This window comes from Balaenoptera acutorostrata, chromosome 6 (assembly GCF_949987535.1).
Source record: "Balaenoptera acutorostrata chromosome 6, mBalAcu1.1, whole genome shotgun sequence".
Taxonomy (NCBI): domain Eukaryota; kingdom Metazoa; phylum Chordata; class Mammalia; order Artiodactyla; family Balaenopteridae; genus Balaenoptera; species Balaenoptera acutorostrata.
Window position 1 is genome coordinate 75,806,808 of NC_080069.1, and position 27,884 is coordinate 75,834,691.

The following is a 27,884-nucleotide window of genomic DNA, read 5'->3' on the forward strand; positions in this document are numbered from 1 at the left end:
TCTAATGTCAGAATTTTTGTTTTGCTTTATGTTTTTAAAATTCTCTTACAACTTATTGTCAAACAGTTAAATGAATGCAGTTGCATTACATAGTATAGTATATCCTGCAATTGTGTCAAAAGCATCTTAATGAAGGGCTCTGGAATTCCACTGACTGGATTATAGTAATTTTGTGAGTAATTATTCCACCAACTCTGCAGTCGCCATATCCAAATTTATCTGTGCAAATGATTCCAAAAGATTTCAAACCTCGTCAGGATAGAAGTTAAATTTAACCCAGAAACAAACCCTCTGGTAAATTGTTGAGGTCCACTGCTTAAAACAAGAACCTAACTAGGTTTGTTTTCGAACATGGGTAATTTATGGTATTGTTGGCATAGGATTGAAATGTTTCCATGTGAAGATAGGAGGCCATTTCTGGAAACTATCATTCACATACTAATTATAGGCCCAGCTGGGGCTCTTCAATTGGTAAAGTAGGTGGTGGATTAACCCAACAGCCTGGCCAGCGATGTCTCTCTGGAAGGCCATGAAACTACTTTAAAAGTCAGTGTTGAGCTCTTTAATACCAACGATTTTTTTTAACTACACAACAAAGGTTTGGGGTTCCCTGCAAAAGCTTTCATTTCTTCCCTCCCTCAGCAAAGTCCTATTCATTGTGTTGGGTACCACTTAAACTATGACACTTCATAAAGTTATAATGAGTAACCCTAACTATTTTAAAACTCCGGCCTGATTTGGTTTGGGAAAATAAGTTCCTGACATATCTGTTTCTCTGCTTTTTCTTTCCTATGTGCTTTAACCAGGAACTTTTCTGGACTTTTACAGGTTTAGGGGCAGTTCAGCCCCTCTGAGTAACCCAGCCTTGTGGCTGCATTTCTGTACAGACTCTCTCTCCACCCCACTGTCCCCACCCACTGGGAGGGAAAAACTTTAGGAAAGAATTAAAATTTGTATACCATGAGGAAAGTTTTCTCGGTTACCCTTAGGATTTGCTCCCTGTCATTATGTTATTTTGAGGGAGTAGATCATTCTTTTTTGAAAGGGAGGCAAGTGAAAACAAAGAAGATACTCTATTGCCCTTTGACAATTTGCAGTTTTCTGAAGCAGGAAATTGGAAGAGTGAAGCCCTGATCATCTCCAGGATGATTATTCAGCTGGAGTGTCAGTCCATCTCCCTTGCTTTTTTGCTCCTTTGCCTTTTCTTTCCAGGGCTTGAGGATATTTCATTGCTCCTTAGAACTACCACCTGGTGATGTGCAGAGGAAAAGAAAACTAATTCAATCTAGCCTGCTTTTAAAATGTAAGCAACTGTCCTGCTCTGACTGGGAAGAATTAACAGGTTGAAATTGACAGAGAATCCAAAAAGGAGGTAACAGATCTGAAAGTTCCTCACATAGGGAATACACATAATAGAAATTTAGCAAGTGGGGTTTGATAATCCACATAGCAGTTTTCTACCACCCGTGACTGGTGGTTCTCAGCCAGAAAAGATTTTGCCCTGGCCCCCCTCCCCAAAGGGACATTTGGCAGTGTCTGCAGACATTTTTGATTGTTATAACTTGGGGGTGATATTGATATCCAGTGGGTAGATACCAGGAATGCTTAACATCCTGCAATGCACAGGGCAGTCCCCTACAACAAAGAATTATCTGGCCCCAAATGTCAATAGGGCTGAGATCAGAACACCCTGCTGTAGATAAATGAGCATGTGCAATGTCTAATTTTAATATGATAAGAAGTAAGTTAAATCATGTTTTTGATCCTTACTTGACTATATTTAAAATTATTTGTTTGCAAATATGTATTTGTAGCTCTCTCCATTCACTGCCTATTTGTATTTCCAAAGTTGGTCTAGCTAAGTTTTCTCAACAATTAATATTCTCTATCAAAAAAATTTTAAAGTATCACTAGTCCCTAAGGACTGGAACCTTTAGTGCACTGAAACAAATTCATTTACACAAATCTAATTTGCCCCTAACTTTTAAGAGATTTGCATAAAATCAAGAACACCTGTTTAAGGGACAGCAATTTACTTTGTCCCTCTTCTCCCCTCTTAAATAGATATTAGTATACATTCAAGTTGCCTAAGATCTTTTTCCCAGTCTTTAGAGATATTCCGTTTACTTTGAAATATTGCCAAAAATGAAATAAACACTGTTTTTTAAAAAAGAGCTATAAATAAACAAGAGGTTAATCCCCTTAAGAATTTAGACCATGGGCAATTTCCTTCTTGTCACATTCTTAATGGGACCCAGGGACAGAGTTCTTAAGAACAGACCGAAATGTTTGGCTTTCTCTTCGCCTGTGTCAACCAGGCCCAATCCTCAGCTTACCCAGTCACCAACTACCCTAAAATAACCTCTCCACCTCAAGAGGCCCTCAAAATGCAAGATGGCGGCACAAGAATAGGAGATGACATTATCAGCATTATTTATAGAAGGGTGGAAATCCAATGTGTTAGACCAAACAAGCTGATCTTGTCACGTTTCTTTTGTGTGTTGGAATGCTGATAGACAACTGCCAAACAGATCTGAGGTTTGAGGCCATAGTTTGAATCTAGTACATAGCTGACTGGCTTTGTGGCTCTTTTATCAGAACAACATGTGGTCTGGCCAGTATTCTAAGTGTAGAAAGAGTTCTAAGATAGGAATAACCTAGTGGCCTGCTGTTGTCCAGAACATCTTTAGCATTTCACTTAACCCACTGTGGCAGTTCACAGATTTGTTTGGAATGTCCAAAAGGAGCCAGGAAGCTTTATCCAGTGGAACTTTCTGCAATGAGGAAATGTTACATATCTGCCATAACCAGCTCACTTGATCACTGGCTCTATGTGGCTATTACGCACTTGAAATGTGATTAATGCACCTAAGGAAATGAATTTTAAATTTTATTTAATTTTCATTTAAATAGCCACATGTCCTCGTGGCTACTATAATAAACAGTGCCAATCTGAAAAACAGTAACATTATTCCACATCTTCATTATAGATATCTTGATTCCTTCTTCTTTTCTATCAATTATAAATATAGCAAAATTAAAGAATGTTTAGAAAATGAAAGGAAATTCTATTCAATACCCATAATTTCATGAACCTAACAAAATTGTTACACATTTGGTAAATTTTCAAGGTTTTTTTCTATGTATTTTTAGATGAGTTCTATATAATTTATCTTATTTTATTTTGCTTTATTTTAATTTTATCTATTATAACCAGCTTTTTTTCACTTAACATTATGAGAGGAATATATTTCTCTACTACTAAATAATATTCACAAGCTATCAGAGTTAATGATTGCCTATTTCTTAGATTGTAGCACCATGATTTGTGTATTTCCTCTGTTTTTGAAATCTTGGGTTCTTTCATTTGTTTGCTTCCTTGCTTGCTTGGTTTTATGGTCATTATAAAATAATGCTGTAGTAAACATGTGAAAGCATGTTTACATTTCTCCTCTTTAAGGTATGTTTACCTGCCAAATGTTTGAGTCTTATTTAGGTAATAAGTTACATGGTGAATCATTTCACTACCACAGAATCATTTTGAAAAAGTACTTTTTCACTATTCATGTCAAAAATAGACTTTAAAGAAGAGAAACGAAAAGAAAGCCAAGTCTTTTCTCGCTGCAGCACGATTAATTCAGTAAATTACGAGACAGATTATTATTCCTTCCCATAGAACAGGAAGAATTGCTGATAAAATGTAACTGTACTCAGGGCTGATGCCATAGACCTCTGCTTTGCAAATGGGGAACAAGTTCCCACGCATAAATCCTACAAGTAAAATATTTTACATAGTCAGATCATCTCTAGAATTTATAAAGATAAGAAAATTAATGGAAGTTAAATTAAAAAACCCAAAACGCCCTTTTTATTTTGTTCCTTGTAAATATATATAGTTATATATTATTACACCTCCAAACTATCCTTTTTATAATTTAAAGTAATATGAATACAGTCCAAGTAAACTTTCACACATCTTACGATTAGGAGTTATTCTGAAGATATTGGCCTAAGACATTTTATATTTTGCATAGTGATAAACTGTCATGAGATTTTTCAATTTCTTTTTAAATAAATTCTATATTCTGGTGGCTCTGATCATTAAAGAGCAAATAGATCCTATTGATAACACAGATAAATTGAAGACATAGCATACTGAATATTAGAACCTAAAAAAAATCAAATGTTCTCATTATTCATAATTTGGGTTGTACTTTCTGTAATATCTCTTTGTCTTTTTTGAATTAAGATTTGTATTTGAGGGATTGGCCATGGACTGAATGACCTTGTGCTCATTAAACATTAGGTTATACCTGTGAAGCAGCTTTGTAAACTGCAAAGTACAGTGAAAATCTAGTATAAATGTTTTGAAAAGTGCTCTTTGCTCATCCTATACATGAAAAGGAGACTTTTAAATTGGCTTAATGGAAAGAAATCCAAGACTTTTCTCTCTTTGGCACAGTGAATTTAATAATTTATAGTAGAGATTTATTTTTCCTTCACATACAACAGTAAAAACGTTTGGCCTGATAAAATAACTGCCTTTAGGGCTTTTATTAGTGATAACACTCAGGGACATAGATCTTTACCTTGGAAATGGAACTTGGGTCTCCAGATAGCAAATCACTGGGACTTTGTTCACTCTATGAATGAAGCACATTGCCAGAAAGTCACTTCCAAAAAATCAATAGTGTGTTTACACTGGAAATGTTTGTAAAAAAGCTTGGACTGCCATCCACCTGTATGCACTTTGTGGATTATCTGGGGAAAATATTTAAAAGTTGACTGGTTTTCCTCTGCCACCTAGTTAACTTCTTGCTTTTCTCTCCCAGTGTTTTAAAGAATGCAAACTAAGTTCAGCATTAGTGTACACAACATATCATTGTGAGCTTGATTCTGTTGAAAAAAATAAGAGAAGTAGTCCCAGGGTCATATATAAATGGTTAACCATTACTCATGCCACTGTGATCTGTGGTTCACAGACAATGAAGAGGTGCCTGTAGTTTGCTTCTGCACATCTGTTGTGTCAAGTACATCCCAGGTCGTAAGAGTTTCCAATTTTCAGTTGACAGAACTCACAGTTTTACTTTTCTGAATTGCAGGTGGTTTTCATGAGCCTGTGCAAAAGTTTTTGGGACTGTGGACTTGTAGCCCTGGATGACATTACAATAGAATTGGGAAGCTGCTGGTCTCCAGGTAAGAGGGCGGTCATTTCAGCTTTCTTTTGTCTCCCTGGCCGATTCATGGCATGTCCTGTTTCTCTAAGAACATACCACGTACATTTAATCTGTGCTAGTCTGTCCTTTGCTTTTCTTGCCAGAAGTGCCTCTCTCATTTAGAAATGATGCCTTGAATGCAATGTGTGACTTTGTACATATGACTTGACCTCTGTATCTTCATCTATAAGAGAGGTGGTAATACCTACCTGAAAAGTGGGGATAATACACATAAATTCCCTAGTGTAGGACCTGGCACAAAACAGTGCTTTAAAAACAAATACCTTCTATTATAATTCCTTTTGTTATTATTATTGTTGTTGCCTCATATGCATGCAGATTTTCAAGAAATATTGATGAAATTGTTATTATACATAGACTAGGCTAAACATATCATTTCTAAATGATAATAAGTAAATATTTTCCAAGTGAATTAAATGACAGTGGAACAATGGAGCAAGCATTGATGATAGTGACAAATATTGTGGCTGTGTGTTGGACATTATGTCTAATGAGAAAATTGTGCATACCTCAACCCAAATTATTGGTTTCTATCTACTAATTACCACTGCATCCTAGGTCTCAGGGTATCCATTTCTTTAACAAACAGGCAAATTGTGGCATCAATTTGGCACCAGAGAATAATCTCCATGTTTATTTAATTAAAAGATAATTTGTTTCTAGTCGATTTGTGTGGCACTGCAAGAACAACATAAAACAAGATAAAAATCTCTACACTCAAGACGTAGAAAAGGGAATGAGGCTTCATTAGCTTGTAGTGTATATAAAATAAAATGAAGTAAAATAATTATCATGCAAGAGATGGAAAAGATAGGCTGTTTATTAGAGAATCTAGATGTAGGGAGGTGCAACCAAAGAAGTCCCCAGGAAGTTAGGAGGTGACACCACTCTAATAATAATCATTATTACAGTTATTGAAGATAGCACCCAAAGACATAAACATTTGTTTTTGGAAATGGAAAATAAGCCTCCAGGTAGCAAAACACCAAGTTCTAATATATATTTAGCTAATATTTATTGAGAACTTCATGTTCTAAATATTTTACATACATCATCTTATTTAATCCTCACAACCCCCTGAGGTGGATACCATTAATATTCCCACATTACAAATAAGAATGCTGAGGCACAGAAAAATTCAGTAACCTGCTCCACGCATATTAAGCTATGTCTCCAAAATCACATTTAATTCTTTCACATTCTCCCCCTCCTCCAAAGCAGCTATAGAGTTGCTCTGAGGATTCCCTTTACTCATTCTGGATTTCTGAAGAAAGCTCCTGCATGCCGTTTTATTATTTTTATGTTTCCATAAAAGCAACATACCTCCAATTTTCAGAGCTTTATAAGCTCATTCACACAAATAAATTCACAAGTCAGAGAAAGTGTCTTTCTCAAAGTATTCCCATACTTGTGGATCTAGATTTCTGATTGTTCTCTGCCTCTCTGGCAGAACCTAGGGTGGAGTCCAGCCTCTAGCTGGAGGCACCAGTGTGGCTTAGGTGGGCTTCTGGTGAGGGGGCTGCCTCTTCATGTGGGATGTGTGGCCAGACGACACCCATATGTGCAGCACGTGCTTCCAGTGAGCCTTGGAATACGTATTCATTGAAAGAGCCTCAGCAATCGCAACACCTGCTGTTTCCTTGCAGAGAAGCTTCCAACTCCACCTGGAGAGTGTACTTTCGAACAAGATGAATGTGCATTTACTCAGGAGAGAAGGAACCGGAGCAGCTGGCACAGGAGGAGGGGAGAAACTCCTACCTCCTACACAGGACCAAAGGGAGATCACACTACTGGGGTAGGTGAGTTATGCCACATGGTGCTGTTTCCTAAGGAAACCAGAAATAGCATTCTAGGGGTCATTTACTGCATTTTGAAATGGGAAAAATGATGTGTCTAGAATGAACTGCACGTGGGATGCTATACATGTGGGGTAGGTAGTTCAGTATGTGCATTTAAAATCATTCTTTCTGTTTATTACATTGCTTATATAGCTTGCTGCAAAAAGGATTTAAAGAGCTTGCAAAGATATGCACACAAAGATAATTTAATTAGAGGTAGGTTTAAAAATAAAAGAGAGATGGACAAAAAATGAAAAAAAAGTATATGATGATCTAAACTTAAGCCCAGGACTGAGACCTAGTATAGAAATATGCTGACAGACAGGGGAGGAGATATATCAATTTGAGTCCTCACTTTCTAGAAACTGAAAAAGATGGAAAACTCATCTGTAAAACATGATTTACAGTGTTCTTAGGATAGAAACAGATGAAGCAGTCCATCAATGGGTGGAGGCAATAAGGAGGTGCATTTTCTGTAGAAAATGTATAAACTGCAATAAAGTCGGCTAAAAGTTGATCTACTTCTTATTATCACCATGTGTCAACAATTGTAAACAATGTCAGTGATAAAAATACTCCCTAAAGAATAGACCTTTCTCACTGACCCTCTCAATTTTACTTGGTATACCAGTTGGATAACAGCACATCATTTGGTCCAGAAAAAAATAACTATCCCTGGTACTAAGATTATAGAGATATTTCCTGAAGGGTCCTTACAGAGAGTTGCATAGTGCTGTTTCTTATGGTCTACCTCAAGATAAGTCTAGGGAATAACACCACAGAGCAACCTATAGCACAACCTATTTATTGAATTGGCTTAATTTGGTAGGGTGCAATCAGGAACAGCTTTGGTTTTTCTTTCCAACACTCTCTTCAAACATACCCTAGAGAATTCTCCCTTCCCCACCCCATGGCAGATTCCATAGCTTCTCAGTATGGTTGAGGTATAGGAGCCGTCACACATTCAGGTATGTTAAAAAGTGCAATTCAAATTAAAACTTCAGTTTCTCATTCAATCAAATCATCTTTCTCCCTCAGCATGGGCCTGATTCATAGTTTGGAGATGATAAAAGGGAAGACTCTCTGTGCTTTAACTGTGTTTAACTTCCTCCTCTGCCCCTCATCTTCATGATTATTTAGCCAGGGTGAGTGGAGGAGGGATTAAAAGAAAATAACTTTTAAAATGTTTGGTGCTATTTCAAATTCTTTCTTGGGTATTGAATACCTTCTGTTATGACAGATATCTAAATACTGGCTCTTTGGAGAAGGTATCTAAATCCTGCATCTTACCATTTTTGGCACTGTACTCTCTGGCTAATCTCCTATGGCTACCCCCTCTTCCGTAGCGCTTGCACTACAGAGGTACAACTCACACAGATTTTCTGCTTACGTTCCTCCTGGCAGTTTTGACTTGGGTCCTTTCGAGAGCCTTTGGTTCCAGCCACCTTCCCAGTGAGTATCCATTTGGCCTCGGATCCTAAATGCACCTTTGCCTGACTAAGAAGAAGATGTGCAGCTTGGTCCTCCCACTGACCTCTCTTTCCTTCCTATTGCTTCAGAGAGTCTGGGACAGTGTTGCATCAGTTAGGGATGCTGTTGAAGAGATTCAGCCTTGGTTCGACCAGGTTCCAGCACTGAGTAGAAGATTCTAAGAGAGCTCTAAGAGTGTGTGAGACCTGAACACTGAGCAGGGAAGTCAGTGTTCAAATGAGAAGCAGTTCCATCTCAGAAAAAGGCTTGAAACCCTTCTCTAGCGGCTCCCTCATAAAGATGAGGGTAGACAGAGGCAAATTGGGGACGAGAGCCAGGACTCAAACACAGTTCTCTTGATTCCGCCTTCAGCTCAGGTGATACGTAAGGTGAGGTCTTGGGCATTTATATTCAGATCAGCTTGAAAAGAAACAGGCCAATACCATGAATGAATGACTTTTGCTGAATGTTGTACAATATGAAAGAGTATCAGCTTCATAAATCAGAGGCCAGGTTTCAAAAACATTATAAGAAAAAGGATTATCACATCTAACTCCTTTATTAGGATTAGAATTGGTTCTATATCAGGTAGCTTTTAGTGTATAGCAAACACCCCAAAACTTAGTGGCTTAAGATAATAACCACTTATTTCACTCACTATTCTGCAAGGTGGCAATTTGATCTGGGCTGAGCTGGGCAGTTCAGTTCTTGGTTGGGCTCATTCATGCATCTGAAGCCATCTGCCAGGTTAGTGAGGAGCTGGCTAGTTTAGGGGGGGCCTCAACTGGGATAACTTGTTCTGCTAGGTCAGATTCAAAGAGTGAGGAAATGGACTCTACCTCTTGATGGGAGGAGCTGCTGGATATAGGGAAGGAATAATTATGGCTATTTTTGCAAACAATCTACCATAGATTATATCAACCTTCAAAATGGTCCCTCCTGAACGGGTTATTGTTGTGGAATCTTGTAAAGTCACTTGCATTGATGGTAGAAGTGCTAAATTTAGCAAGTAAAAGTATGTGACACTCAGTTAAATTTGAATTTCAGATAAACAATGAATAATATTTAGTAGAAGTATGTCCAGATTTTGGACATATTTTTGAGTGCAAGTCATGGAAACAAAGAACATTAAAACCAGAAAGGACCTTAGAAAACACATGGCCCGGAGGTTGCAAATTCAGATGCAGTCATGTGTTACGAAACCATGTCTTTAGCAGGAGAGCTGTTATGTAACAGAGTGTGGTGGGGACTGTGGTTTGCTGATGTATGTGCATCATCTAAAGGTACTCAAAATCAAGTTTTACGAAATTATTGTGATACCTAGATAAGTATCTGCAACCAAGTTTAGCTCAGATGCTCCCAGGTTTTACCTCCTAACTGAGGTTATTTGATTCAACAAACTGACATAGCTAATTAAAGGGGGGTCTAGGACTGGAACCAGACGATCATGACACCCAGTTTTGCACTCTCTTCCTGCACGGAGATGCTTTTCCTTTAGCCTTACTTTGACAACTACTCAGTATTAGTTTAGAACTTGGATTGTAATCCAGGACCCCTAAATACCCATCCAGGGATCTCCTAGATACTGCTAGAAAAGTACATTGCTATTCATTTTTTCAAAGTAAAATACTTACTGAAGTATAACATGTACATAGAAAAGTACTGCAAATTTCCCTCTAAATGCAGTTTTAGCTGTAACCCACATGTTTTAATAAGTTGTTTTTTCCCTCTCATTCAGTTCAAAATATTTTCTCATTTCCATTTTGCTTTTTTCTTTTATGCATAGGTTATTTATAAGTGTATTGCTCAATTTCTAAATATTTGGGAATTTTCTAGTTACTGTTTTTAATTTGTTTCTAGATAATCCGACCATGCTCAGAGAACATACCCTTAATGATTGCAATCCTTTGCAATTTGTTGAAATGCCCAAAAAAGGGTCAATTTAGGTAAATGTTCTTTATGTGTTAGAAAATAATGTATATTTTGTTGTTGTATGAAGTGGTCTGTAAATGTTGACTGAATCAAGCTTGTAATCCTCTTCCTATTTTCTATATTTTTCCTGATTTTTATCTGTTCAGTTGAGAGGTGTATTAGTTTCCTATTATGATTGTTAATTTATTTCTCCTTTCAGTTCTATAAATTCTTGCTTGTATATATTTTGAACCTATGGTATTAGGCATATAGAAATTGTATTTTTTAAACCCCAGAAGATATGACTGGTTTGGTTTCTTCTATATTTATTCACATATTTCTCCATTCCATTAGTATTCATTCCTTCCTGCATTTCCATGTTTCTCTCTTGAATTTTTTTTTTTTTTTTAGGAAATATTTCTCTTCTGCCAGAAGTATTTTCTTCTGCATCTAGTGTTTTGTTTTGTTTTGGTTTTGGTTTGGGGTTTTGTGTGTGTGTGTGTGTGTGTGTGTGTGTGTGTGTGTGTAAGTCCACTGCTGATGAATTCTCTCAGTTTTTGTTTGTCTGAGAATGTCTTTATTTTTCCTTTACATTTGAAGGATGTTTTTGCTGAGAATAGAATTCTAAGTTGACAATCATTTTTTTAATCAGACCTTTAAAGATGTCATTCAGTTGTCTTCTGGCTTCCATCATTTCTATTGAGTCAGTTTTCAGTCATATAGTTAGTTGTTCCTTTGAAAGTGTACTTTTATTCTCTGGATGCTTTTAATATTTTCTCCTCATGTTTTGTTTCCAGCATTTTAAAATGATTTGCATGTGTGTAGTCTTCTTTGTAGTTATTCTGTTTGGGGTTCATTAAACTTCCTTAATCTTTAGGTTGAGTTTTCAAAAATTCTTGACCTTTATCTTGTCAAATATTGCTTCTGCCCTACTCTATCTCCTCTCTTCCTGAGATTCCAATTACATGTACATTAAAAGATCTCACCATGTATTATATATCCTTTATGCTCTTTTACAAAGATTTTCTTTCTTTTTGTTCTCCATTCTTCAGTTTGGATATTTTCTATTGACCTATTTTTTTTTAGTTTGCAAGTCTTTTTTGCTGTGTCCAGTATGCTGTTAAATTCAATGATTGATTACTTAATTTTAGTAATTCTATTTTTCAGTTACAAAATTTCCATTTTTTTAAATATTAGCTTTATTAAGATAGAATACACACACTATACAATTCACTCTTTTAAAGTATACAATTCTGTGGTGCTTAGCATATTCACAAGGTTGTGCAACCATCACCACTATCTAATTCCAGAACATTATTATCACCTCAGAAAGCAACCTTGTATACATTAGCACTCACTCCCATTCCCTCCCCAACTCTTGCCACCCCCATCCCTAGATAATTACTAATCTACTTTCTGTCCCTATGTATTTGCCTATTCTGGATCTTTAATATAAATGCAATTATACAACATGTAGTTTTTTATTGGCTTCTTTCACTTAGCATGTTTTCAAGGTTCATCCTAGTACCATGAATCAGCACTTCATTTGGTTTTATTGTGATTATATTCCAATGCATGGAAATACCACATTTTGTTTATCCATTATTTAGTTGATGAACATTTTGTTTATTTCTACTTTTTGGCTATTATGAATAATGATGCTATGGTATTTGCATGCAGGATTTTGTGTGAATATAAGTTTTCATTTCTTTTGGTTGTATTGGATCATATGGTAACTTTATATTTAAACACTGAGGAATTGCCAGACTATTTTGCAAAGTGACTGCACAATTTTACATTTCCACAAGCAGTGTGTGAAGGTTTCAATTTCTCCATATCCTTATCATACTTGTTGGTTTCTCGTTTTGATTATACCCATCTTAATGGATATGAGGTGGTATCTCATTGTTTAATGTCTGTTTTGTCAAATATTACTATAGCCACTCCATTTCTATTTTGGGTACTGTGTGAGTGACATATCTTTTTCCAGCCTTTTACTTTCAACTTATTTGTGTCTTTGAATCTAATGTGTGTCTCTTGGAGGTAGCATATAATTGAATCTTTTGAAATCCATTTTACCCATCTCTACTTTTTGATTAGAGTGTTTAGTCCATTTACATTTAATGTGATTACTAATAAGGTAGAATTTATGTCTGCCTTTTTTCTATTTGTTTTCTGTATTGTATGTATTACAGTTTTTTTTGTTCCTTTATTCCTCTATTACTGCCTTCTTTTGTGTTTAATAGATATTTTCTAAGATAACATTTTAATCTCCTTATTGTTTGTTTTACTATATATTTTAAAAGTTATTTTCTTAGTATTGCCCTAAAGATTAACATTAACATCTTAAGACAATCTAGTTTATATTTAATATTGACTTAATTTTTTCATGGTATACAAAACCACCTCCTTCCTTGTCATGATTGTCATGTACATGATATCTTTTACATTATAAGCCCATAGACATGATTTTTAAGTTATTGCTTTATGCAGTTATCTTTTAAATCAGATATTTTAAAAAAAGAAACAAAAATGCATTTATTCTATCTTTTATATATACCTATATAGTTACCTTTATCAGTGCCCTTTCTTTCTTCATGTGGATTGAGTTATTGTCTAGTGTCCTTTCATTTCAGCTTGAAGGATTCCCTTTAGTAGCTAGTGATGAATTCAGTATTTGTTTGTCTGGGAATGTCTTAAATTCTCCTTTGCTTTTAAAGGATAGTTTTTCTTGATATAGAATTCTTGGTTTTCTTTCAGCACTTTTGAATTATGTCATCTCACTGCTTTCTGGTCTCTTATGTTTTCTGAGGAGGAGTCACATATTAATCTTATTGAGGATCCCTTGTACATAATGAGTTACTTGAGTCACTTTTCTCTTGCTTTCAAAGTTTTCTTTGTCTTTGTCTTTCAGCAGTTAACTGTGATTTTTCTAGGTGTATGTCTCCTTGAGTTTATCCACTTAGAGTTGTTTGACCTTCTTGGGTGTGTAGATTAACATTTTTCATCAGGTTTGGAATATTTTTAGGCGTTATATTTTTAAAATGTCCTTTTTGCCCCTTCCTCTCTTTCCTTCCTTCTGAGACTCCCATTGTGCATTTGGTAATACACTTGATGCTGTCCCACCAACCTCTGAAGCTCTGTTCATTTTTCTTCATTCCTTTTCCTTCATTCCTCAGATTGGATAATCTCAGTTTACCTGTCTTCGAGTTTACTGCTTCTTTCATCTGCTAATTCCAATCTGTTGTTCAGCCTTTCTTGTGAATTTTTCATTTCAGTTATTGTGCTTTTCAAATCCATAATTCCTAGTTGGTTTTTTGTAAATTCTCTTTTTAATGATACTCTCTATTTGGTGAGACATCACTCTCATACTTTCTTTTAATTCTTCAGACACAGTTTCTTTTAATTTCTTGCACATATGTATAATAGCTGACTTAAAGGCTTTGTCTAGTAAGTTCAATTATAGGCTTCCTTAGAGACAGTTTCTATTGACAGCTTTTTATCTTGTGTATGAGCCACAGTTTCCTGTTTCTTTGTGTGTCTCATAATTTTTGTTGAAAACTGGTTATTTTTAATACTGCAATGTGACAGCTTCCCCTCCTCCCAACATTTTGTTATCGTTGTTGTTATTGCTGTTGTTCCTGCTACTTGTTTGTTTAGTGACTTTCCTGAACTAATTATATAGAGTCTGTATTCTTTGTTGTGTGTGGCCACTGAAAAATATGCTCAGCTTAACCATCAACTAACGATTGAAGAGAGATTTTTCTTAAATGACTTGAACCAATACATCTCCCAGCCCTTGCAAAGGTTCTCTATGTTTGTATTGGGGCATGGTTTCAATGCTCAAGTAGACAGTTTACATCTCTGCTAGCCTTCACTTTTTTCTTGTTCAGAGACTCAAAGTCAGCCAGCTTAGGACCTTCTCAGTTCTCTCCTGGGTATGTGCATATCTCTGCACATGTGCATCGTTTTCTAGATTGACAAGAATATTTTGGAGTTTTGCAAAGCCCCCCACAGACATACCATTCCCTAATTTTTTCTTGAAAAACTTTTTGTCAGCCTTTTGTTAGCTTCCATTGTTAATAGCACCTTAGGCAATTGCAATGTTAAACAATTGTTTGATTGTTCTTGGCAAATGCCCGTGAGATAAGGCTGTTCATACAGAATAAGGTTTACCTCAGTCAGGTTAAATAAAGACAAGGTGTGAGAATGAAACTTGCCAAGCAGGTCAAGTAATGACAGTTTTCTGTATGTATGTATGTATGTGTGAATATATATCTATATAGTATATAGATATATAGATATGGCACTGGAATGCTGTTCAGCATAAAAAAGAATGAACTCTTGCCATTTGCGACAATATGGGTGGACGTTGGTTGCATTTTGCGAAGTGAAATAGGTTAGAGAAAGAGAGACAAATGCCATATGTGCTCACTTATATGTGGAATCTAAAAACAAAACAAAACGCCAAATTCATAGATATATAGATAGATTGATGTTTGCCAGAGGTGGGGTGTGGGGGGTGGGTGAAATGGGTGAAGTGGTCAAAAGGTATCAACTTCCAGCTATAAAATAAAGTCATGGATATGTAATGTACAGTATGGTGACTATAGTTAGTAACGCTGTATTGCATGTTTGAAAGTTGTTAAGAGGATAGGTCTTAAAAGTCCTCATCACAAAACACACATACGCAGTTTGTAACTGTGTGTGGTGATGGATGTTAACTAGACTTGCTGGGGTGATCATTTTTAAATATATACAAATATCGAATCATTATGTTGTACACCTGAAACTAATATAATGTTTATTGACAATTGTATCTCAATTTTAAAAAAAGGAAAAAAAGAATTTGGGGTAGTCTTAGTCTTGGGAAGGCAGAGGAGAGGAAGGGTATTGTTTTGCTAAATGTGGATAACTTTAAATGTTTTGCCTTATCTTTTCAATCTATCCTCTATTGTTGAGACCAGTAAGGAAATGTAAAACCTCAAAATGAAATTTTAAACAGCAATTCCAATGGAGTAAAAAAGACTTTGTTGTATAGTCACGACTTAGCTCGCCATTTCCTTGGAGGGAGGACTACTGGCTGTTCTATTTCTGAAGAGGAGAGAGTAGAAGGTACACAGCAGAATCCAGAAGAACTTCCATCCTGGCGGATGAGAGACTCCCTCTTGCGAGAGCACCGGAATCACAACCAACTGCTGAACAATCATCGTCAGGAAGACACTGGAACTCACCAAAAAAGATACCCCACATCCAAAGACAAAGGAGAAGCAGCAATGAGATGGTAGCAGGGGCACAATCACAATGAAATCAAATCCCATAACCACTGGTGGGGTGATTCACAAACTGGAGAATACTTATACCACAGAAGTCCACCCACTGGAGTAAAGGTTCTGAGCCCCACATCAGGCTTCCCAACCTGGGGGACTGGCAACAGGAGGAGGAATTCCTAGAGAATCAGAGTTTGAAGGCTAGAGGGATTTGACTGCGGGACTTCGGCAGGACTGAGAGAAACAGAGACTCCACTCTTGGAGGGCACACACAAAGTAGTGTGCACATTGGGACCCAGGGGAAAGAGCTGCAACCCCATAGGAGACTGAACCAGACCTATCTGCTAGTGTTGGAGGGTCTCCTGCAGAGGCAGGGGGTGGCTGTGGCTCACCACGGGGACAAGGACACTGGCAGCAGAAGTTCTGGGAAGTACACCTTGGCATGAGCCCTCCAAGAGTCCATCATTAGCCCCACCAAAGAGCCGGGTAGGCTCCAGTGCTGGGTTGCCTCAGGCCAAACAACCAACAGGAAGGGAACCCAGCCCCACCCATCAGCAGACAAGCGGAATAAAGTTTTACTGAGCTCTGCCCACCAGAGCAACAGCCAGCTCTACCCACCACCAGTTCCTCCCATCAGGAAGCTTGCACAAGCCTCTTAGATAGCCTCATCCACCAGAGGGCAGACAGCAGAAGCAAGAAAAAACTACAGTTCTGCAGCCTGTGGAACAAAAACCACATTCACAGAAAAATAGACAAAATGAAAAGGCAGAGGACTATGCACGAGATGAAGGAAGAAGATAAAACCCCAGAAAAACAACTAAATGAAGTGGAGATAGGCAATCTTCCAGAAAAAGAATTCAGAATAATGATAGTGAAGATGATCCAGGACCTCGGAAAAAGAATGGAGGCAAGATCAAGAAGATGCAAGAAATGTTTAATGAAGACCTAGAAGAATTAAAGAACAAAAAAACAGAGATGAACAGTACAATAACTGAAATGAAAAATACACAAGAAGGAATCAATAGCAGAATAACTGAGGCAGAAGAACGGATAAGTGACCTGGAAGACAGAATGGTGGAATTCACTGCTGCAGAACAGAATAAAGAAAAAAGAATGAAAAGAAATGAAGACAGCCTAAGAGACCTCTGGGACAACATTAAATGCAACAACATTCACATTATAGGGGTCCCAGAAGGAGGAGAGAGAGAGAAAGGACCCGAGAAAATATTTGAAGAGATTATAGTCGAAAATTTCCCTAACAAGGAAAGGAAATAGCCACCAAGTCCAGGAAGCACAGAGAGGCCCAGGCAGTATAAACCCAAGGAGAAACACTCCAAGACACATAGTAAGCAAATTGGCAAAAATTAAAGGCAAAGAAAAATTATTGAAAGCAACAAGGGAAAAATGACAAATAACATACAAGGGAACTCCCATAAGGTTAACAGCTGATTTCTCAGCAGAAACTCTACAAGCCAGAAGGGAGTGGCATGATATATTTAAAGTGATGAAAGGGAAGAACCTACAACCAAGATTACTCTACCTGGCAAGGATCTCATTCAGATTCAAGGGAGAAATCAAAAGCTTTACAGACAAGCAAAAGCTAAGAGAATTCAGCACCACCAAACCAGCTCTACAAAAAATGCTAACTGAACTTCTCTAAGTAGGAAACACAAGAGAAAAAAAGGACCTACAAAAAGAAACATAGCAATTAAGAAAATGGTAATAGGAAAATACATATCGATAATTACCTTAAATGTGAATGGATTAAATGCTCCAACCAAAAGACACAGGCTTGCTGAATGGATACAAAAACGAGACCCATATATATGCTGTCTACAGGAGACCCACTTCAGACCTAGGGACACATACAGCCTGAAAGTGAGGGGATGGAAAAAATATTCCATGCAAATGGAAATCAAAAGAAAGCTGGAGTAGCAATACTCGTATCAGATAAAATAGACTTTAAAATAAAAACTGTTACCAGAGACAAGGAAGGATACTACATAATGATCAAGGGATCAATCCAAGAATAAAGATATAACAATTTATAAATATATATGCACTCAACATAGGAGCACCTCAATACATAAGGCAAATGCTAACAGCTATAAAAGAGGAAATTGACAGTAACACAATAATAGTGAGGAAATTTAACACCTCACTTACACCAAGGGACAGATCATCCAGACAGAAAAATAATAAGGAAACACAAGCTTTAAATGACACAGAAGACCAGATAGAGATCATTGATATTTATAGGACATTCCATCCAAAAACAGCAGATTACACTTTCTTCTCAAGTGCACATGCAACATTCTCCAGGATAGATCACATCTTCGGTCACAAATCAAGCCTTGGTAAATTTAAGAAAATTGAAATCATATCAAGCATCTTTTCTGACCACAACGCTATGAGATTAGAAATCAATTACATGGGAAAAAAGGTAAAAAACACAAAGATATGGAGGCTAAACAATACATTACTAAATAACCAAGAGATCACTGAAGAAATCAAAGAGGAAATCAAAAAGTACCTAGAAACAAATGACAATGAAAACACGATGATCCAAAACCTATGGGATACAGCAAAAGCAGTTCTAAGAGGGAAGTTTATAGCAATACAATCCTACCTCAAGAAACAAGAAAAATCTCAAATAAACAATCTAACCTTACACCTAAAGGAACTACAGAAAGAAGTACAAACAAAACCCAAAGTTAGTAGAAGGAAAGAAATCATAAACATCAGAGCAGAAATAAATGAAATAGAAACAAAGAAAACAATAGCAAAGATCAATAAAACTAAAAGCTGGTTCTTTGAGAAGATAAACAAAATTGATAAACCTTTAGCCAGACTCATCAAGAAAAAGAGGGCGAGGACTCAAATCAATAAAATTAGAAATGAAAAAGGAGAAGTTAAAATGGACACTGCAGAAATACAAAGCATCATGAGAGATTACTACAGGCAACTCTATGCCAATAAAATGGACAACCTGGAAGAAATGGACAAATTCTTAGAAAGGTATAACCTTCCAAGACTGAACCAGGAAGAAATAGAAAATATGAACAGACCAATCACAAGTAATGAAATTGAAACTGTGATTAAAAATCTTCCAACAAACAAAAGTCCAGGACCAGATGGCTTCACAGGTGAATTCTATCAAACATTTAGAGAAGACCTAACACCCATCCTTCTCAAACTCTTCCAAAAAATTGTAGAGGAAGGAACACTCCCAAACTCTTTCTACGAGGCCACCATCACCCTGATACCAAAACCAGATAGAGATACTACAAAAAGGAAAATTACAGACCAATATCACTGATGAATATAGGTGCAAAAATCCTCAACAAAATACTAGCAAACAGAATCCAACAACACATTAAAAGGATCATACTCCATCATCAAGTGGGATTTATCCCAGGGATGCAAGGATTCTTCAATATACGCAAATCAATCAATGTGATACACCATATTAACAAATTAAGTAATAAAAACCACATGATCATCTCAATAGATGCAGAAAAAGATTTTGACAATATTCAACACTGATTTATGATAAAAACTCTCCAGAAAGTGGGCATCAAGGGAAACTACCTCAACATAATAAAGGCCATATATGACAAACCCACAGCAAACATCATTCTCAATGGTGAAAAACTGAAAGCGTTTCCTCTAAGATCAGGAACAAGAAAAGGATGTCCACTCTCGCCACTCTTCTTCAACATAGTTTTGGAAGTCCTAGCTGTGGCAATCAGAGAAGAAAAAGAAATAAAAGGAATCCAAATTGGAAAAGAAGAAGTAAAACTGTCACTGTTTGCAGATGACATGATACTATACATAGAGAATCCTAAAGATGCCACCAGAAAACTACTAAAGCTGACCAATGAATTTGGTAAAGTTGCAGGATACAAAATTAATGCACAGAAATCTCTCTCATTCCTATACACTAACAACAAAAGATCAGAAAGAGAAATTAAGGAAACAATCCCATTCACCACTGCAAAAAAAAGAATAAAATACCTAGGAATAAACCTACCTAAGGAGGCAAAAGACCTATACTCAGAAAACTATAAGACACTGATGAAAGAAATCAAAGAAGACACAAACAGATGGAGAGATATACCATGTTCTTGGATTGGAAGAATCAATATCGTGAAAATGACTATACAACCCAAAGCATTTTTTGGACTACAGATTCAATGCAATCCCTATCAAATTACCAGTGGCATTTTTTACATAACTAGAACAAAAAATCTTAAAATTTGTATGGAGACACAAAAGACCCCGAATAGCCAAAGCAGTCTTGAGGGAAAAAAACGGAGCTGGAGGAATCAGACTCCCTGACTTCAGACTATACTACAAAGCTACAGTAATCAAGACAATATGGTACTGCCACAAAAACAGAAATATAGATCAATAGAACAGGATAGAAAGCCCAGAGATAAACCCACACACCTATGGTCAACTAATCTATGACAAAGGAGGCAAGGATATACAATGGAGAAAAGACAGTCTCTTCAATAAGTGGTGCTGGGAAAACTGGACAGCTACATACAAAAGAATGAAATCAGAACACTCCCTAACACCCTACACAAAAATGAACTCCAAATGGATTAAAGACCTAAATGTAAGATCAGACACTGTAAAACTCTTAGAGGAAAACATAGGAAGAACACTCTTTGACATAAGCCACAGCAAGATATTTTTTGACCCACCTCCTAGAGTAATGGATATAAAAACAAAAACAAACAAATGGGACCTAATGAAACTTAAAAGCTTTTGTACAGCAAAGGAAACTATAAACAAAATGAAAAGACAACCCTCAGAATGGGAGAAAATATTTGCAAATGAATCAACAGACAAAGGATTAATCTCCCAAATATATAAACAGTTCATGCAGCTCAAAATTAAAAAAACAAACAACCCAACCAAAAATGGGCAGAAGACCTAAATAGACATCTCTCCAAAGAAGACATACAGATGGCCAAGAGGCACATGAAAGGCTGCTCAACATCACTAATTATTAGAGAAATGCAAATCAAAACTCCAATGAGGTATCACCTCACACTGGTCAGAATGGCCATCATCAGAAAATCTACAAACAATAAATGCTGGAGAGGGTGTGGAGAAAAGGGAACCCTCTTGCACTGTTGGTGGGAATGTAAATTGATACAGCCACTATGGAGAACAGTATGGAGGTTCCTTAGAAAACTACAAATAGAATTACCATATGCTCCAGCAATCCCACTACTGGGCATATACCCAGAGAAAACCATAATTCAAAAAGACACATGCACTCTAATGTTCATTGCAGCACTATTTACAATAGCCAGGACATGGAAGCAACCTAAATGCCTATCGACAGATGAATGGATAAAAAAGATGTGGTACATATATACAACGGAGTATTATTCAACCATAAAAAGGAACGAAACTGGGTCATTTGTAGAGACGTGGATGGATCTAGAGACTGTCATACAGAGTGAAGTAAGTCAGAAAGAGAAAAACAAATATCGTATATTAACGCATATATGTGGAGCCTAGAAAAATGGTACAGATGAACCGGTTTGCAGGGCAGAAATTGAGACACAGTTGTAGAGAACAAATGTATGGACACCAAGGGGGGAAAGTTGGGGGGGGGTGGTGGGATGAATTGGGAGATTGGGATTGACATGTATACACTAATATGTATAAAGTAGATAACTAATAAGAACCTGCTGTATAAGAAATAAATAAATAAAAAGAATTTGGCACATGCCTCAAGGGAAGATTGCTCACTTTGCTGTGTGTATCTTTTCTCACAAAACTTGATCCTCAAGCCCCGGCTGCTTTTGCAGCCCTGAACTCCAGTTTTTATCATCCCACAGTGAGAACTGTTGGTTTCTCTGCCTCTTAGCTGCCCTCTGCTTAACTTCTAAACTGAATAGGCAAATGCCCCAGCGGGGAAAGCAGCTTGAAGAATGTTGAGTTCACTTCACTGACCTTCCCTTGTCTCAGGGATCTTGGCCCCTCAAGTTCTTGCTGCTTGGGAAGCTCTCTGACAACTTCAAAACAGATGTTTTCTAAAAAAAATTTATCCATTTTTAAAATAATTTTTCTCAGCAGAAGTGTAGGTCAGCTACAAGTTACTCAACATATCCACAAGGGGATGTCCCTGGTATTTCATTTTTTAGCATCGTATATTTAAGAGCATGATTGTTATACTCAAAATTTGAAGACATTTGCTGTTTTCTTCTGCACTACAAACCAACCCATCATAATGTTTTTGAATGAGCTCTATGTGTCTCTGGTCTCTTTCAACTGTATTCTTTTGTTGATATTTCCTGGCTGTTCTACCCAAGGTCTTGCTGTATCTGATATTATGTTATTACACGGTGTTCTGTCTTTGGCAAGGAGTAGTAGAAGCAGAATATTAAAATTTACATTTATACTGCCTTTGGCTATGAACTGTCTGAGAGACTATTCTACTTCTTTCCCTTTATAACTCTCAATCTTGAGTAATAAATATTGGGGACAACTGTCATAGTAAAAAAAATACTGCAAATGCCTTTTAAATTTAATTATGGTAGAAACCACTTAACAGTTACCTCCTACTTTTTTATTTTTTATTTTTTCATTTTATTTTATTTATTTTTGGCTGCATTGGGTCTTCGTTGCCGCATGCAGGCTTTCTCTAATTGCGGTGAGCAGGGGCTACTCTTCATTGCGCTGTGCAGGCTTCTCACTGCAGTGGTTTCTCTCGTTGCGGAGCATGGGTTCTAGGTGCGTGGGCTTCAGTAGTTGCAGCATGCGAGCTCAGTAGTTGTGGCTTGTGGGCTCTGGAGCACAGGCTCAGTAGTTGTGGCGCATGGGCTTAGTTGCTCCGCGGCACGTGGGATCTTCCCGGACCAGGGCTCGAACCCATGTCCCCTGCATTGGCAGGCGGATTCTTAACCACTGCGCCACCAGGGAAGTCCACCTCCTATTTTTTTAAAGAAGTGACTTACATAGTAAATGTACTTACTGTTGCTTAGATGAATGTCACTAGAATTTCTCTTCAACAGGGATATGGTCTGAAGTAATAAGAAAATTTAATTGGCTTAGTAACAGTTCATAGATTTCTAGGATGCTGGAGGTAGACAAGATCTTATAAATCAGTTAAGACAACATACACATTTTAAATATTAAAGCACTGAAACTCATTCAAAGTAATTTTAATTATTGTCTGCTTGGATCCTGGGAGAGCAATAGCAAACCTGCCTGTGATTAGATGTACAATTTAAACAATAATGAAATTACATCCAAAAAAGTCTTCTATTGCCTGCATTGCTGAGTTTTTGCTATTTTTACATTTAGTCCTAACAATCTTTTCTATGTCTCTTTTTTCAAATACAGGCAGTAAAATAATGACAGGGTACAAAAATGGCTGAATTTCTTATTCTATACTTTAATAAAGTGATAAGCTCAAATGCTGGACCAGCAACAGTATCCTTCTCTTTGATGACTGGAGGGTATTTGTTAGGTGTTAGTGACAGCAGAATCTTTTTTGAATGCAATGCGTTCTGGGACTTTCAGAGGATATACCTGTACTCATATACTGCATTCTGCCTTTTTACTTCCCATCCTTAAAGCCTGTCAATTTACACTTGGAAGAACATACACAAGAGAAAATAGAAAGAGGAGAGGCATACAAAGCTATTTTACAGACAACTACATTAGATGGTCAGTAAATATAGGTTCATTAAATAAAAAAAGAAGTTCAGAAAGGCTATGATATAGTTTATTGTGTGTCTATCAGAATCAATACATCATCCTACATAGCAATTCCAAGGGAGCCGTAGTTCCTGACTTACTAACTGCTGATGCAGTTTCCAATTCTAGGGTGTAGCATGGTGTATGTGGTCTAGTGGAAAGACCAAGGGGTACACAGTGAGCTGACTCTGCCACTTGCTACCTGCATAACCTGGAAAATCGTCACATAACTTCTCTGAGCCTCAGTTTCATCATGTGTAAAATAAATATAACAGTGGATGCCCTGCTAATCTCTTAGGGCTGCTGTGATGATTAACTGAGGTTATATTTCTGAAAGGCTTGATACTATATAAGCTCCACTGAAGTGAACGGTATTACTATTTTTATAATGAGTGACTAGTTTACAAAATCTGATGTTCATCTCTGGGATACTTTCTTGGACTCGGTGTTTTGTGTCATTTGTGCTTTTATAAATAGAAAATCATGGCCTATGCTTACAAATAAAATGACTTAGTAGAAACCAGAAGGTTTGGTAGACCTTAAACCAATGTTTTCCGAAGTACCACTGGGTAATTTAAGGGGTAAGTGGATGAATATTTTTGATAGTAATATGTATAAGAAAAATATACAATCAGTACAGCAAAACCATTTATAGCTTGTTTTCTGTTTTCATGCTAACATGCAGTTTCCTATTTGAATAAATGGATTTAAGTAGCAAAACTGGAATCTATTTAAAGAAAAATATTAAATGAATAACAGTGCAGGTAGTATGTGGATAAGTATATATATATATCATGATGGTGGTATTTGTGTGACTAAAGTTGGGGAAACATTTCCAATGTTTAAGTCAGTCATCTCATAGAATATGTCATTCTACTAGAACAACAACAAAGACAAAAAAAATTCTAGCTCCACCATTCGGTTCCTTATTTAATAAAATAATAAAGGCACTTGTGACAGATAAATCTTGACTTGCATTGAGCTGGGATGGACTCTGGCGGATTTGTCTATCCATTTCTTGTCACCATCTACTTGAGTAGCTCTATCCTGGCAGAATCAGAAAGTTACCTGCCACTAATGCTATTTCTTTACAAGATAATGAAGACAAGTCTTAACAAAGTTCCAAGGGTTTTATTGGCTATTGAAATTTTTTTAACATTTATATGATGCCATGCTGTCAGAATTCTTTTTAAACAATTGTTTTAGTTGCCCTGGAGTTTACATGGATTTTTGTGGCCAAAAGATAGTAGAATAAATAAAGCAACAGATAAGCTATCCAGTTTAGTGAGAAAACACCTTCAACTGTAACATTTCCTAGCTCACTGAGTCCACCAGTGAATAGATTAAAAGTCATCCAGTCCTCCCTCTCTTCTCCCTACCACCAAATCCTAGAAAAGTAGCTATTCATCATTTTCTTAATTTCCAAAGAAAGAGACACCATCAGTTTCTTTTGTGGTACTGTTCAGTGTTTCAATACATCTTCTGTACTTCTGACAATTAAATTCTCTTCCAACACGCTACTTACTAAACGTAGGAGTCTTATTCACTTCTAAGAACACCCCCTTCTTGTGTGGTAGAAATATCAATGATACATTAAAATACCAAATAATGACATTTATTTATAAAAGTGTGCTGTCAGACGAAAGAAATTCAAAATTATATATTTAATGTGTTGGTTATATAGCTGAAATTTAATAGCAATCTCATTCAAGTCCTTGTCTTTTAAGAATTTTGGTACTAATATCCAGACATGTAATGATGCTACCCAACTAAGCTGTAACTATCGGGGCAATTAGCTCCAGATTATTAAAATCTCCAATCTCCCTCAATCTTTTCATAACTTATCACACTAGTTTCTGATATTGTCAGACCCTACTTACACAAGAGAAGGCTTCTATGACAAGCTTTTAAAAAAAATAGTGGTAAAATATACATAACATAAAATTTACCATTTTAGTCATTTTTACATATATAATTCAGTGGCATTAAATACATACACCTTGTTGTGTAACCATCACCACCATCCATCTCCAGAAATTTTTTTCATTTTCCCAAACTGAAACTCTGTACCCAATAAATAATAACTCCTCATTTATGACTATTTAAGATATAGTAAAGAACAATTTTAGAGAGACGCATTTAGCAGTTGTTCTTCCCAAAGCATTGATATCTTTTTTCCCTGATTGTTAAGAATCCTCTTTCAGCTTAATGAAGCAGCTAGCTATTCATTCCACACGGCCCCCAACTCCTTCCTGGCCCTGGTGAGAGGAGGCTGCAGGATTAGAGGAACAGCTGCTTCACTGCTCCAAGTTACAATATGGTGTGTGTCTCAACACAGCACAGCTGCTGAGCAAAGAACAGATGGGACCCTGATCTCCCAGTAGACCCACTGGAACCCCCGTCTTGAATGTTAAACAGTGATCCACAGAGAGAAAGTGATTTGTTTTTTCTAGTTAATAATCCCTTCCACAGACTGGAATCCTTCATGTGCAGGAACACATGAGCCAGTCTGAGGTTTCAGCGCTGGGGCTCCTGGCTCCAATCCATAGCTTTTGTTTGCTGAGACAGACAGCATTTGGAGTTGGAATGTGGCAAAGCTTGTCAACACACAGGGCTTTTCTCTGCTTTCCAAACACATGTGAGGCAGACTGGCTCTCCATGAAGCTGTGATCTTTTCTGGGGAAAGGGGGAAAGGAAATGTCACATGCAAGTCAAGAAGAAAAACATATTTGGAATCAAGAGGAATAATTGGTCTGGGCATCAAAGGGACAAATTCTGATCAGTTGACAAGTATGTTACAATTATTTTTAGGTATAGATGTTGATCTAGATTAGTCTAAATCAGTATTGCCTTATGGAATATGCATATGTGCTTAAAATAGAAACCGTTTAAAAAAAACAAAAACCTGAAGGATTTTTGCAATGGTCAGCATTACTCAAGAAAAGCAGACTGGTACCAGTGCCCCAGAAAGGCGCAGTTATACTGACATTCCCCTGGATGTTACCCCTCCCTTCCAAAAGCAGCACAATTACACATGTCAAACACCTTAGGAGCTTTCCTTTCATCTTTCATGGTACTAAACACAACAATCTCTGGAACTGGAAACCTTAGGTAATGGCTTCAGTCTGATACCCAAGACCCAGAGACGCATGAGCTGAAAGTATTACCAGAGTAATGCTTCATCCAGCTGAGGCTAAATGATTAGTGCACAGTACTCACGAAAGAAAAAATTCAGTTAGATAATCCTGGAGGTGATTAGAGGTTTACCTCTCTTCCAGGACCTCAGACTGTTTTGGCCAGGACTCATGTTGTTATCACTCGCATGCACACTATCATCACTAGACGAAAGATACCTCCTGGGTCATCTCTCACTTATGATGGATCTATTGCTTCCTTTCTACTCTGAAAAGACTTCATGTTTTAGACCCACAATAGTCTCTACTTTCCAGTTTCCCAGTGACAGCATCTTTCAGAGGAGCCCTCCCCACCCCACAACTGAGTGTTTCATCTTTAGCCAAGGTCCTTTTCTTAGGATTCAAGTAGGCTTATGAGAGCCCCAAAGCCAGGCACCAAAGTTATTATTCTTTGACTTTCTTCTTATTTACCTAAGAATTATTTCTGGAGGAAATATTTTTTTAATTTAAACATGCATTAAAGTAGGGTTTCAGTTCACTGTGCTATACCAACTTATGTATAGGACAGTATGAATACCTTTGTGCATAGTAGGTGATAAACCATGGTCATTTCATGCTTTGACCTTATTTTCCATGGAATTAAATTAAATACACCCTTCTGTAAGGATTTTGTGTATCTGTATTTGTTTATATCTAGCCTCGCTTAAGTTAGAAAATATTAGAGAAAAGAACAATAAAATTTCCTCTCATTGCTAAAGGTGTAAAAACCCCAGTGCTTCTTGTGTAGCAATTTTATTGCCAGTGAAAGAATGAAGATAATGAAGTTAAGAATGTGTGTTTGGTTAAAAAATACATCAGATGGTGTGGAACTAGCTTGAGAACACTTGCTTTGATATGACTTTAATTTTATCAAAGCTTGGACTTGTTCCAGCTTTGCCTTGGAACATCCTAGTCAAGTACATGTCTCATTGCCAAGATCCTCATGCAACTGGAGGGACCTTGGTAGAGCCATGTGCTTTGGAAATGGTCAAACTGGTATGTGGCTTAGAGCTGTGGAAAAAATTCATTTGTTCATTCAACAAATATTTATTGAGCATCTACTATGTTCCAGGCACTGTTCTAGGACCTGGGGGCATAGTGAAGTAAACAAGGAAATATCTCTGCCTTTGTGTGTTCCAGAGGAAGGAGACAAACATAAAAAATAGGAAAATCATACAGTATGTTAAGAGGCAATTAAATGGTATGGAAAATAATAAATTAGGGTATAGAGAAAGAGGGGTGCCAGAGGAAGGGAAT

General features: G+C 36.9%; 1 protein-coding gene across 5 annotated transcripts in view; it reads left to right on the forward strand.

Annotated features, from left to right (window-relative positions):
* The window catches only part of MAMDC2 (MAM domain containing 2), a 166,276-nt gene that overhangs the window by 128,422 nt on the left and 9,970 nt on the right, over positions 1 to 27,884 (forward strand). For all 5 annotated transcript variants that reach the window (XM_057547942.1, XM_057547941.1, XM_057547943.1 and 2 more), the window contains 2 exons: positions 5,103 to 5,196; positions 6,884 to 7,036. In XM_057547942.1, coding sequence (XP_057403925.1) covers positions 5,103 to 5,196; positions 6,884 to 7,036 — 247 coding nt within the window. The remainder of the gene's footprint in view (positions 1 to 5,102; positions 5,197 to 6,883; positions 7,037 to 27,884) is intronic.